This window comes from Nannobrachium achirus (assembly GCF_963921795.1).
Source record: "Nannobrachium achirus genome assembly, chromosome: 3".
In the NCBI taxonomy this organism is placed as follows: domain Eukaryota; kingdom Metazoa; phylum Chordata; class Actinopteri; order Myctophiformes; family Myctophidae; genus Nannobrachium; species Nannobrachium achirus.
Genome location: NC_137812.1, coordinates 26,631,556 through 26,645,298, shown reverse-complemented (window position 1 = coordinate 26,645,298; position 13,743 = coordinate 26,631,556). Strand labels below are relative to the sequence as shown.

At 44.9% G+C, this 13,743-nt stretch overlaps 1 protein-coding gene across 1 annotated transcript in view; it reads left to right on the top strand.

The window, feature by feature from the left end:
- Positions 1-9,687: 9,687 nt before the first annotated feature.
- Positions 9,688-13,743, top strand: part of LOC308282131 (carbohydrate sulfotransferase 12-like) — a gene marked incomplete at both ends in the record, with an annotated part of 11,641 nt that continues 7,585 nt past the window's right edge. The window contains 3 exons of the mRNA XM_080722475.1: positions 9,688-9,819; positions 10,239-10,652; positions 12,451-12,593. Coding sequence (XP_080578601.1) covers positions 9,688-9,819; positions 10,239-10,652; positions 12,451-12,593 — 689 coding nt within the window. The remainder of the gene's footprint in view (positions 9,820-10,238; positions 10,653-12,450; positions 12,594-13,743) is intronic.

Here is a 13,743-nt window from a genome sequence, read left to right as displayed (position 1 = left end):
GTGAGTACAGTAGCTCTGAGGGACTCAGGAAGTATGAGCTGATAGACCGTTTTCTCTTCACTCTGACGCTTCCTGTACAAGAGACCATCTCGCATCTCGAGGCGTTTCCACTCCTTGAGCATCAGTTTTAGTTCAGGGGAGTTAGAACCGATGTTCCGGGGTACTTTGCCTCCAGCTTCCAACAGCTGAAGGACATACTTAATGGCAGGGTCAGCTTCCTGTCGTTCTCTGAGGTCATCCTCACTGAAGATGGGGACTGTTACTTGACCCAATAGATCTTCATCACTGTAGACATCTGGGACAGCGTCGGCATTGAGAGCCAGAGATTCAACCAGCGTCATTGAAGGTAAGTCGTTGTCGGGTTCTTTTATTAGGAGTCGATGACATAGGGCTGTAACTGCATCTTCAGGTAAGTTTAGATGGTCAGGCGACGATGCTAGATGATGCGAGGTGAACTGTTTTATTCTCTCTCTTTCTTCCAGTGAAGCGTCATCATCAACCAACATGCCATGGGGTCGCCTGGAGAGACCGTCAGCATCCTGATTGCTCTTTCCAGGTCTATACTTGAGGTTGAAATTGAACGTGGAGAGGGCTGCTAGCCAACGATAACTGGCAGAATCTAGCTTAGCTGAGGTGAGTATGTAGGTTAACGGATTGTTATCCGTTACCACAGTGAAGTTGTTACCGTAGAGATAATCTTGGAATTTCTCTAGGATTGACCATTTTAAAGCTAGAAACTCCAGCTTGTGCGCTGGATATCTTGCCTCACTAGAGGAAAGGCCCCTACTGGCATAGGCAATGACCCTTGATTGGCCGTCCTGCTCCTGGTATAAAGCAGCACCTAAACCAGTAGTACTGGCATCCGTATGCAGTGTGTAGGGGAGCTTTGCATTTGCGAACCCCAGGATGGGAGAGGATGTCAGCTTCCCTATGATGCATTCAAAGGCTGCCTGACAAGCAGGTGTCCATCGTTCAGCGAACGGCTCTTTCGGGTTGAAGTATTTCCCTTTACAGATCGTCACCTTCTCGCCTTTTCTGAGAGGTGGGTAGCCAGAGGTAAGATCGTTTAATGGCTTCACTATTTTAGAATAGTCCTTGACGAAGCGACGGTAATAGCCGGCAAAGCCTAAGAAGCTTCTCAAGTCTTTTAGGGTTTGGGGTCTTGGCCACGTTTTCAGTGCGACAACTTTCTCTGGGTCGGTTTCGACACCATCTCTTGAGACGATATGTCCGAGGTAACGTACGGACGTTTGAAAGAATCTGCACTTCTCGGGAGAGAGCTTGAGACCATACTCTCGTAGCCGTTGGAGAACGTGCAGAAGTCTGGCCTCGTGTTCCTCCAGAGATGCAGAGAACACGATGAGATCATCCAGAAAGACGAGTACCTCCTTCAGGTTAATGTCACCCATGCATCTCTCCATTAGGCGCTGAAAGGTACTCGGCGCGTTGGTTATCCCCTGGGGCATCCGGTTGAACTCCCAAAACCCCAGGGGACAGACAAAGGCAGTCTTGGCTTTGTCACTCTCTTCCATGCCAATCTGGTAATATCCGGACTTGAGGTCCATCACCGAAAACCATTGTGACCCGGTGAGGGCGGAGAATGCTTCTTCGAGGTTTGGTAACGCATAAGCATCCTTTATGGTTTGCGTGTTTAGCTTACGGTAATCAATACAAAGACGGACATCACCATTCTTTTTCTTTACCACGACTATGGGTGAAGAGTAGGGGGACTCGGACTCCCGTATCACACCAGCTTCCAGCAGTGTTTTAAGGTGTCTCCTCACAGCCTCATAGTCATTGGGATGTATGGGTCTTGAACGTTGTTTAAAAGGGGTTTCATCCTTTAGTTTGATTCTGTGTTTGACTTTGGTGGCATGACCAAAATCAAGGTCATGATGTGCGAAAACATCAGAATAACCGTTGAGTTTCTCGGTGATTCTCTTTTTCCATTCCTCTGTCAGAGGGGACTTGCCGAAGTCAAACGTCAGAGTGTCGTTTGTAGACTGACTCTGGGGAGAAGTAGTACTACAACAGTTTACAGTAGCAGCGGTCTTGTCAGGTAAGTGACTTTTTTCAACAATTTTATCAGGGGCATGCAGTTCTGCGACAACACAGTTTGTGGGGAGTGTTATGTCATGGTCTGTCTCGTTTCTCAGCCAAACAGACAACTTGTGCTGGGGCTGCTGTGGCAGAGTGATGAGGCAACAATCAACAAAAATGCCACCAGGTAAGACAGACTTCCTTGGCTGCTCCAGAACTGCCCATTTCTCTGTATTAGCAGGATTGACATTGACCTGGCCTTCCACAGGTACTTTCTCATGTGCAGGAATAACTTGCTGTGGTTTTCCTTTCAGTGTCATTAGGCCTATTTTTCCAGTGGCTTTTAGCTTTTGTCTGAATTCAAGTGCACCAAGTATTTGTTTGTAGCCATGAACAGTTGAAGTGGTCTTTAGAGTGTCGTGTTGGCACTGTTCATCATACAACACATCAAGTAAGTTGGTCCCTATCAGAACAGGTAAGTCACTGTTGGAGCGCAGATCAGGGACAACTAGTGCTAAAGTGGTTACTTCGTGTGCACTATCAATAAAGTCTTTAGGAAAACCAATACTGACTTCCACATAGCCAAGGTATGGAACGGACTGACCGTTAGCACCCTCTACATCAAGGAGATTGAACGGCTGGATTGGCTGTTCAGACAGGTGCTCTGTGTAGAATGACTTCGATATTGTGGTCACCTGAGACCCGGTGTCAAGAAGGCAGTTGCACTTTACTCCCGACACAGTCACATCGCTAATGCATTTGTTACCAATTAGCCCTTTTGGTATTTTAGATTGGTGCTTTGTGCTGTGTGAGTAATTAGAAACAGTTTGTTCAGCATCTGTTTTGGGACTGCTGTTAGTCTTTGTTCCTGTTTGTCCCTCAACAGGAACAGGATTCAGTTTAAAGTTGCCTGGTTTCTTTCTTCCCACAGCCTCTGTTTCTCTCTGAGGTCTTTGCGTTTGGCCTCAACAACCTCATGATTAGGCTCATTGGAACAGGATGGGGCCATATGTCCATCTTCGCCACAGTTAAAGCAATACCACGGCCGCGGTTTCTTGTTGCCTTTTCGCGCAGCCCGTGGTGGTGTCTCCACAGACTCTGTCTCAGACTCTTGTGCCTTGGGTTTCTTTGGCTTGGCGACCTTGGTGGTAGCCTCTGAAGATTCACCCATAGACGCTTTCAGAGTTGCCAACTGGGCTTGGAGTTGTGCAAGTTGTTTTTGTAATTTCTCATTAGAGTTGTCTTGTACAGCAGATGCTGCTGTGGCTTTCTCATCTGTGTCAGAGTTGTACACGTTCACAGTGTTAGACTGCACTTTAGCTTTTTGAAATCCGACATGCTGCTTCATACGCCGGGATTTGGCAGCTTGTTTGTCTTCCTCAGTTCGTACTAAGAGCAACAGCTCAGAGAATGAGGGTGGGAAATCCTTCTGCAGCTGGGACAGCTGAAGGTGAGTGATTAAACTGTTGTCAAAGCATCCCCTGCAGAACTGTTTCAGCAGTTGCCGGTCTGCGTCGCTGGCGGCAATGCCATTCTTCTTGACTACTTTGCTCAATGCAGACTGTAGGCGATGCAAGTAAACAGATGCCTTTTCACCAGGCTCTGCGTCGGTTGTAAGGAATGCAGCGAAGAGCTCATCAGCATCATCCACAGTGCCGAAGGCTGAGTCAAGAACACGCAGGTACTCACGGGGGCTTGATTGAGGACCAAGATGCTTTACAACATTCACAGCTGGAGGAAGGAGACTTTCTACTATCCTTCTGACCACTTGTTTGTCAGGGATTGTAGTATCACTGAAGTAGAAATCAACATTACTGCGCCAAGTGTCATAATCAACTTCCAGGCTGGGGCAAGGAGTTTTTCCGGAGAAAGGCCTCAACCTGGCGTACTGTGTTGCAGACATGTCACTGCTTTTTACAATATGCTCAACGACCACTCTTTGAACTTCAGGTGTGCTAATTTGAGCAGTTGACAGATGGAAGGGTGATCTGGCACCACTAGGTAGGGTCTGTTGGAGTGGGGCTGGGAAATTATCAGCATTCACATTTAAGCGAGTGGTGGAGTGAGTTGGTGTCTGGGCATTCACCGGTACAATTCTACTTCTCTGAGGAGTAGAGGATGGGGTTTGGTGCACTACAACCTCACCCAATCGATCTGGACGGTTCTGTTCAATTCTGGCCAACTCCTCTCGCAGCACTTTTTCGAAGTTTGTGCCACTCAATTTAGCAACGCCTTGCAGCTGAGAAAGGTAGGTTTGGGTTAAACATGAACTAGCATTAGTAACATAAATGCTAGACAAAAGTTGCACACAGTGAGTAATGTTGGGATCTGAAGAAGGTTTGTTAAGTGGTAAAACACTCTCGATTGCTTCAATAGCTTCACCAGATTTAAACTCAACAACAGCTGTGTTCTGAAAAACAGCATCTGTACTGTCAATGTGAAGCACTCTTTCAATGGACCCGTATTGTTTCAAAAAATGAATGACCTCTTCATCTACATCAGTACCAGATAGACCACTCAGTAGTACTGAATTGGGCACCTTAATGTTTGCAGATCTAATGGCATCCATGTTGCATAAAGTGTACAGTCAGAGATATGAATTGTGAACAAAAGTGCCAGAGCTGTTCTACTGTATGTACAATATCAATTGAGAATCACTGCTCCTGGCTAGGCTCGCCACTTTGTGTAGCACCCCTACTCTGGTACGGGCTAGTGTAGCAGGGGTTAGCTAACTTATTTCTAGGTCCTGAGCAGATAGGTGAAAGACTCACACTGAGACTGTAGGGACTGTACATTTGACCACAGAACAGCTGCTGGCAGATTTATTGCACAAGTTGCCAACAATAAACAAACAGTGGACAGTATATATTTAAATTGGACAAATAGAAATATTACCCCCCAAAAATAAAATAGAGCTCTTTGTGTTTCAGAAAAATAGAAAAAATGGAATTGTCTTTGAAAAATAGTGCACTCTACCCGGGTAGTAAAAGTAGAAAACACTTGTGTACTCCTTGTTTGAGAATCTTGAATGCGTATTCTTTGTACTGGATGAGAATCCTTGAATCTGACACAGTTCAGTATACTTGCGACTCTGGTGAGTTATCAGCTCAGCTCAGTTCAGTTCACTGCAGAACCTCAGAACCAATGCAGTGTGGCCACCACTGCATCCAAACGCTCCTCCTGCAGATCTTCTTCACTGGGTATTAGCTCGCCATCTCATTCAGGGTTGAAACCAGAGTTCCACCAAGACACAAAAACCAATCTGTACATAGTACAGAATGAATAAAGTCAGTTAGAATACTATTTTCTCAGTTATTTCTCTCCATATGGTACCATATTAACTTCTCTTCTTTATCAATCAAATCAGTAACTCATTTTTAACCATTACTCATGGATAGGAGTACTGTTCTGTTCATTGTGCTCTGTCTGTCAGACAGACAGACATGAACAGTAACACTGATTGGCAAAACCATTATGACAGCTTCACCTTCATCTTTTTCCAAACAAAATAAATGAATGAAATGAAATTACATCCATTAAAGGATTTTTATCTTTTTACCTTAAACCATGAACTGTAAATGGACTGTTTTTAATCACCATGAAATTAAATGAATTGCATTTTTAACTGCATCAAATAAATAAATGAAATGCACATATTGTTCCCCTTTAACATCATGAAATGCATAAAAGTGCTCCCTTTTAGCAGCATAGCATGACTGCAGTTCTACTGCATTGGGCTGAACACAGTAACATAACCAAAATCGTCCTCAAACCAAAACAAATAATGGCAAGATATCAAAAACATAAAATGTAAACTTCTCCAACAATATAACATCACTCCAATTGGTTTTATATAGTATCTTATCACCCTGTGTTGTTTTCTGTAAAACATCCACTCATTGTTCACAAAATGGCTGCTGCCATGTTGGCACACACAACAACAACAACTTACTGGAGTTCTTCAGCAACAAAACACAGAAACTGGAACAGGAACAGGGATCACACAAGCAGCACTGGATGCACTGCTCATATTAGTGCTTTTTAGCAAGATTTGCACAGAAACAAAGCTTAATTCTTTTGTTTTCAAAAACGAGCAGGAGCTCTCTCTCTCTCTGTCTTCACTCAAGCAGGTTCAGTGCAGAATGACCGGATTCACCGGAGATTGCGCCCTCTAGTGGTCAACATGTGCATAGGTGTTGAATTGGAACACAAATTAACCCTTTAGTTACAGCAAAATGCATTGAAACCATAAAATGACAGAAATGACAGAAAAAGAATTAGTGACACCTTATAGGGGTTACATGTAGGAAAAAAAAAATAGCTGATGGATCTATCTATTTTTTGTGGATTTTGCTTGAAGTATCAAATTAATTTATGAAAAAACTAACCCTAACCCTAACAGGCTATGGAGACAGAGTTTATGCCTGACAGTGAGATATCATCATGGGCATGCAGATACATGCAGATGTGGTTAAAAAGCCAAGTTGCTGTGATTTAATGTGCAGTCAGTACTCTCTGCCCTTCTGAAGAATGCGTACACTCCCAGTGTTTTGAAATTGTCGTCCTAGCCGCCCGGAAAACATTCATTTTGTGTTGTTTTTCTAAAGTGCTAAAAGACAATTGACAATGTCGGCTTTCATCAGACACTGTTATCCACAGTGACCTACAAAGTACAGGACTTTTGTTGCTAAATGGCACGATCCCTATAATAGTCAAACAAGAGGGTCAAGTAGCCTACAGTTGAATGGAAATTGGAAAGAGAACAATGTACTACAAAGAAAGTAGGATAGGAGGCAGACAACACAACACAGATCTGTCTAAATAACAATCATAGCATCTTGGCACAAGAAAATGGGGGTTAGGTGGAGATGGTAGAGATGAGTTTTCAAAGAACTCTTGAGTCTATTTGTATAAAGGTGACCAGTGAACCACGTGTGAACAAACAGCTGTACAATTTATCAGTATTTAACTATTAAAAAGTATAGAATAAATCATTGCCTGTCATCATCCACACTGACATCACTGATGCTTAGGGATTTAGGGAGGAGAGAAAGTTGTGTCAGGCTCAGCTGTGTGTGGGCGTGTTTATACTTCAACACTAGTCTAAGCCTATACTTTAAGGTGGTGGTCTTTATCATAATTCCAAACTCTCGCGAGGGATAGTTTTATGTGGAACTTTTAGGAGGTGATGGATGGTGGTGGTCTCCCACTCCCCCACACACGCCAAAATCTCGCGAGGGTGGTTCTTTCTTGTGTCGGGGTGACCGCTGGCTGTGCGCTCCTCTCCAGTCCTCGCCACCCGGTCTCTCCCTCTCCTCAGTGAGCAGACGAGACGAGACAACAACAAAGGATCGGTCCTCGATCGCAGCATGGAGATCATCTACAATGTGAGTAAAATGCATTGTTATTATAGGCCTTTATACACCCCGCCGCTGTGTGTAAATGATCAAGATCTACCTTAGATCTATGACGGTTTCCTTTAGGGTTGGTTCTTCTTCTGAGATGCGCCCGCTGCTCTGAAGCGACGGGACATGCAGTATAGTCTATAGGCGTATATGGGGGTTCGGCTCAGAGAACACGTTTTAGTTAAGTAGAATGGAAAATAAATAGCCTATTATTAGAAAAAGCCTTCGTTGGCCATTGACAGAACGAAACGCGTTGTGTGTGTGTGTGTGTGTGTGTGTGTGTGTGTGTGTGTGTGAGAGAGAGAGAGAGAGAGAGAGAGAGAGAGAAAGTGGGTTTGCGAGAGAAAGAGAGAGAGATCAGAGAGTGAGTCTACACTGCGGCTAGTGAAAGGCTACATTGTAACCTGTCTCTACTGTATAAATTAAGTTTGTTTTCGGAGGGTTAGGGGCAAGTGGTGTGTGCGTGAGAGAGAGAGAGAGAGAGAGAGAGAGAGAGAGAGAGAGAGAGAGAGAGAGATAGAGAGATGGAATAGAGAGAGAGAGAGCAGAAGCCTGCAGCAGTGTGTTTGAGGACTGGGTGTACAGGGTTTTCTCTGGAGTGACAGAAATAGGTTCCTTTGGTCTACGTGGAGTTTCTTGGTGTCTGGGTCTGAAACCAGAAGCAGCATCCAGTGGAAAAAGACTTGCCGCAGAGAGGAAGCGGGCCGTTTCCTCTGTCAGAACATGACCTTATGATTCGATCCCTTCTCATCTTTTATTACAGCCATTATTTCTTCCCCCTTGTCCTGTTTTTTCCACTCTTCTCTCCCAGTGAGGAGGAGGCACACAGCATATTTAGGAGCAGCAAGTCTCTCTCCCTCTCCTTCGCTCTTAGCCTCTTCCCTATGTTTTAACCACAACCCTATTACTTTTTCCTATAATAGTGAGTAGCCTATGTATAACGGCTATTGTTTTATTGGAAGAAAACAAAATCGCACATGTGCAAAGCGAGCGGTGCTCACTTGACTGGTATCAAACACCACACACGCGCACACGCACGCACGCACGCACGCACGCACGCACACACACACACACACTTTTTCCTCAAAATGCATTAATTAATCCATACATGGATTAATCCATACATGGAGTTCCCTGCTCACACAGACACACAAAGCCAGATGTATAGGAACCTATAATGACTGACATATAATGACAAAATACAGGCACTGCAGGGTTAATGTGGTCAACAATAAGAAGAGCCATTCATCCATGCAGCAGCACGTCCACCCCTAGTCCCCCCCCCCCCGACACACACACACACACACACACACACACACACACACACACACACACACACACACACACACACACACACACACACACACACCCCGTTTGTTCACATGTCCCTGTGACGGCCCAGCACCCTGGAACAGGTTCCACATTCCCACGGCGCTCTCTAGACCGCTTCAAACTGTACGGGACAAAGCCTCCTGGCATGCAATGCTGATGAGACGTTTAGAGCGCTCCAATGACTTCACGATGAGCCGAGTGCTGGTATTTTAATTAATATGATCTCTACGGTATCTATAATAATATGATTTGTTTAACTTTATAAGTTTGATGTCACTTTTGATGACTAATCTGCGCATCATGCTGGCGCGATTTGTTATGGCACGTTAATAACAACGGTCAAAGTGTAGTAGGCCTACATACCACGATTATTACATTTTGTCTGTTTCAAACAGGGACGTGCAGGGAATGTTAGAGAGGCAGGGGGCTGAAAACTAAGCATAATCAAGTCAATACTTGAGATGTGGCCTAAGGCCTGGATTTCAACACAGAGAGGGCAATTATTTCAACACAAGATGCTCTATTCAAGTTCAGGAGAGTTTGAACAAGGCAATTCTCTTGAATGCCGCCTTCAGGTATGGCATGGAAAGAGGGCATTTACTTTTCGTTCACTACAGTTACAGTAAAAACTGCATTCATCGTCTGGAGAGGGCACTTTTTACAGACGGATAAAAGGGCAGGGGCTCAAGCCCCCTTCGATGTCTATGTGTGCACGTGCCTGGTTTCAACCGTTGAGCTATGTAGGTGGTGATCGCCCTCCTAAAATTGGTCACATTTCCTGTTCCTCTTTTGCAGTGACCAACAGACAGGAAGCATCTCCTTCCGTCAGAGAGATGTCGCCATGGTGCCAGGATAGACCTTTCCTGTTTATCGACATCGACCAATCACAGCGCTGGATCCTCCGGTAGCCATGGGGGCCTGGCGTGGACTGCGAGTGGCGTTCGCCGTGGGCTCTGTGTTCATGATCCTGCTGATCATCGTGTACTGGGACGACGTGGGCGCCGGGTTCAACCTCTACCCCAGTGGTTCTTCTCAGCCAGTGGTCCGGGGACCACCAGTGGTCCTTGAGGGGGTTCCAGGTGGTCCCCAGCTAAATGATGGAGAGCTGGTAACCAATTCTACCCTTACAGATAGATCTTTTAACTCTTGAGAGTGTAAAATGAAACCAAATGGACCAAATTCTACGCTCTCAAGAGTTAAATCATTGTTAAACACCTGCATTACTTAATTTACAAGAAGTCTACACAATCACAGAATGTTATTTTGATTGATGATCAGTCCTATGCCACCAAATCAATACAGCATGGAATTGTGAACTTGTGAAATCCTATCCAACGATAATAAAATATTATACGTTTTGGGTCTGAGAGGCTAAATGGTGGTCCGTGGCTCAAATGCTGAACAAATAATGGTCCTTGACATGAAAAAGGTTGAAAACCACTGCTCTACCCCCTCCGGCAGGATCCCAGGCGCGACCCGCCCGGCTCCTCCCACCCTCTCCCCCGGGCCACGCCGGTCTCCCCCATGCAGCACTCCGCCTCTGTTGGCACGGCTCGGCCTGGCGCCACCTTCACTCCTCCTCTCCGCCACCCTGAGCGGGAGGAGGCGCAGAGAGAGGAGGAGCTCGGCGAGGGTGATAGAGAGGGGAGGGGACAAGAGGACAGGAGGGAGGAGGAGGAGGAGGAGGAGAGGGAGCATCCCGAAGAGTGGACACAGGAGGAGAGGAAGAGGAGGATCCTGGACGTGTGCGCGGCGGGGGAGGAGTCGGTGGACTTCCCTGGGAAGTCTCGGACGTTTGAGCAGATCCCCAACCGAGAGCTGGATCACCTCATAGTGGACGACACCCACCAGATCATCTACTGCTACGTTCCCAAGGTACAGTACCACTGGTGCGCGTGCGCGTGAGTGCACGTGTAGAAGTACCATTAAGACGCCCAAGGGCGAAACGTGCAGGGGGCGAGGTCGCTCAGGACGGAATTCATTATTAATATGTATCTGACCAGTTACCCATATGGAGATCTCTGATACCCATATATAGAGATCCATGTATATGGAGATATGGGCATATTGGTTGGATCGGCGGTTCTATAATTTTTTTTTGTTTCATACAACTGTACATTGGGCAAGTACAGTAACGACAGGGGAAGCAGCTAAGAACATAGGCAAAAACCAACCGTGTGCGGTGAGACCCCAGACATGCTTACTCGGTTACTTGTTATTAAGTGAAAGTCCTATGACGTCTATGACGTCTGACATCGTACATACAATAACAATCCCTTTTATGCCCATATATGGAGATCCCTTTCTGTAGAACGAACCGTGTCCTGTGTGAGACCCCAGACATGCGTTCGTGCGTGTCTGTCTCTCAGTCCTTGTCCCCTTTTATCCGCATTTTGGTTGGATCGGCTGTTCTACTGAAAATTATTGTTTTAGGGATCACCATATATGTGCATACAACGGACAAGGAGGCTGGACATACCACCACGGCGTCAGGGCCAATAATTTTCCCACATGCACTCGCAGGAACGGCACGGAACAGTGCTTGCGCGTGTGCATGCTAGAACGCGTCCCCATAGATTCCATATAGCTTATCTAATCAAAATTGAATAACAAGTTTACCAGGTTTACCAGTGAGTGTTGTGCAGATAGATTGGCTTCACAAGCCCAAGTACCCTATTCATATGTATGCTTAACACCTGTTAGTTAGTTAGTTAGTTAGTTAGTTTTATTGTCCACAGTGTGGAAATTTGTCTACCTATGTAGGTTTCCAGCGGTGACAGCATGTGCATGTGTGCGAGTCCTCATACATGGCTCCATTACTGTGGTATGTAGGCTACTGTTTGAGATTCGTTCAAAGCAAACTTTGCTTCTCTACTGCAGCACTGTATTTTCTAATTGAATTAAATTAAACTAGAAAATAAAATCTTAAGTAACAATGCAAATGTAATTAAGACTAGAAAACATTGTTTTTGTTTTCCCACCATTAGATCAGCTGATCCGTTCTTTCTAAATAGCCTCTAGAGGTGCGTGCGCGAGCGTGCACGTGATGTCATTAAATGACCGTCCTTGCTGAAAAGAAAATACCAAAGCATCACTGACTGTGAGCTTATAGATCGGCTATTTTCATATGGCCAAAACATGTATAAGGCTGAAATGGCTAATCCACGTTTATAATATAAATCTAAATCTACAAAGTAAACCTAGTGGAATAAAAGTACAATATTTGGATCAGAGATGCAGTGGAGTAGTTCTAAGTTAAAGTATTGGAAATTGGAAATACTCAAAAATACTCAAAATTGTACTTAAAGGGGAAGACCACCCATTTTCAATATTGAACTATGTCATTAATAAACCTTAGAGGAGTTGTGTGGAAATAGAAAAAAGTTCCCCCCCTTCTGTGTTGCCTAGAACTGGAGGATTGATTTTGGGGTTTGTATTGTAAAGTACAATGTGTGATGTCATCAAGTTGTAATTTACAATACAAACCCCAAAATCAATCCTCCAGGTCTAGGCAACACAGAAGAGAGGGAACTGTTCTATTTCCACACAACTCCTCTAAGGTATATTAATGACATAGTTCAATATTGAAAATGGGTGGTCTTCCCCTTTAAGCCCAGTAGTTACTTGACAGCACTGCTCCCTGGTCATGGTGGTGTGTGGTCTCCTCTTCCAGGTAGCATGTACCAACTGGAAGAGAGTCATGGTGGTGCTGTCTGGCTCCCTGGTCTCACCCTCGTCGGGAAGACCCTACACTGACCCGGAGTCAATACCTCCTGAACTGGTGCACAACTCCACTCTCCACCTCACCTTCGCCAAGTATGACACACATGCACACGCACGCACGCACGCGTACGTACACGCACACAGGTTAATGAACACAAACCCTATGAATTTCAGTAAATTCCAATTTGAGTCACACATTTTTCTTTGTCACATAGTCCACGTTCAGGGATGTCAATTTTGTCAACAAGTGTGGACATGCATGCACGTTAATTGTTTTTTAACATGTTCAAAATGAAGACTTTCATTCATTCACGCACACACACACGCACGTGCACGCAAAACACACAGGTCATGTTTGACTGACATTCCTTGGAACAATTTAAGCAACTTGTTATCCCGTGGTAAACATAAGATGTTTATAGCCTTAGACTTCCAGTTGTCATCACATTGCATGCCCTGAAACCATTTTATCATCAAATCTTGGCATTCTCACTCCTGAACTCCTGAATGAATGGGCGGGGTGCCTGGTGGCTCAGGCGGTTGGTGCCAGTTATGCTCCTTGTTGTCAGCGCGAGAGCCTGGGTTCGAATGCTATGTCTTGGACGTCTCTCTCTCTCTCTGCCTTTAGTTATTATCCTCTCTCTTTCTGACCTATCTCAAATAAAACATAAAATGACAAAAACGTTGAATGGACAATTGCATTGTTTCAATAGTGTTCTCTTATGAATATCTTTGATAAGGGTAATAATAATAATAATAATAATAATAATAATAGTATTGCAATAAATAAAACATTGCAATTGCATTTGGCAAACCGTCTTTGCACTGACTTGACGTTTGGAGGAGCGGAGAGGTGGAGAGTTGAAGGAGGCTGAGACAACAGACACAGCTTTCTCTACCCCTCGGGAACTGGCACATATATTGGTGCATGTGTGACTGTAGTGTGTACCCATGCCTGTGTTTTTCCATTTGGCCATCACTGCCCGTGTGTGCCTGCTTATGTCTGTATACTGTAAAACCCTCAGTGTTAGCCACTTTCAACATGGCGTCAAGTACTTTAGTCCATGCATTTAGGCCTGAACGCAAATCAGTGTCACTTTAGACACCACTTTAACCATTATTTTATGCTTTAGCTATTGAAAAATAGCAGCTCTACAAGCTCACAGTGCCGCGCTGCGATTTTTTGTATGACAAAGTAAGACGCCCTAAGGTCGAGAAGCGATCGTCAGGTCGTGAATCTCGT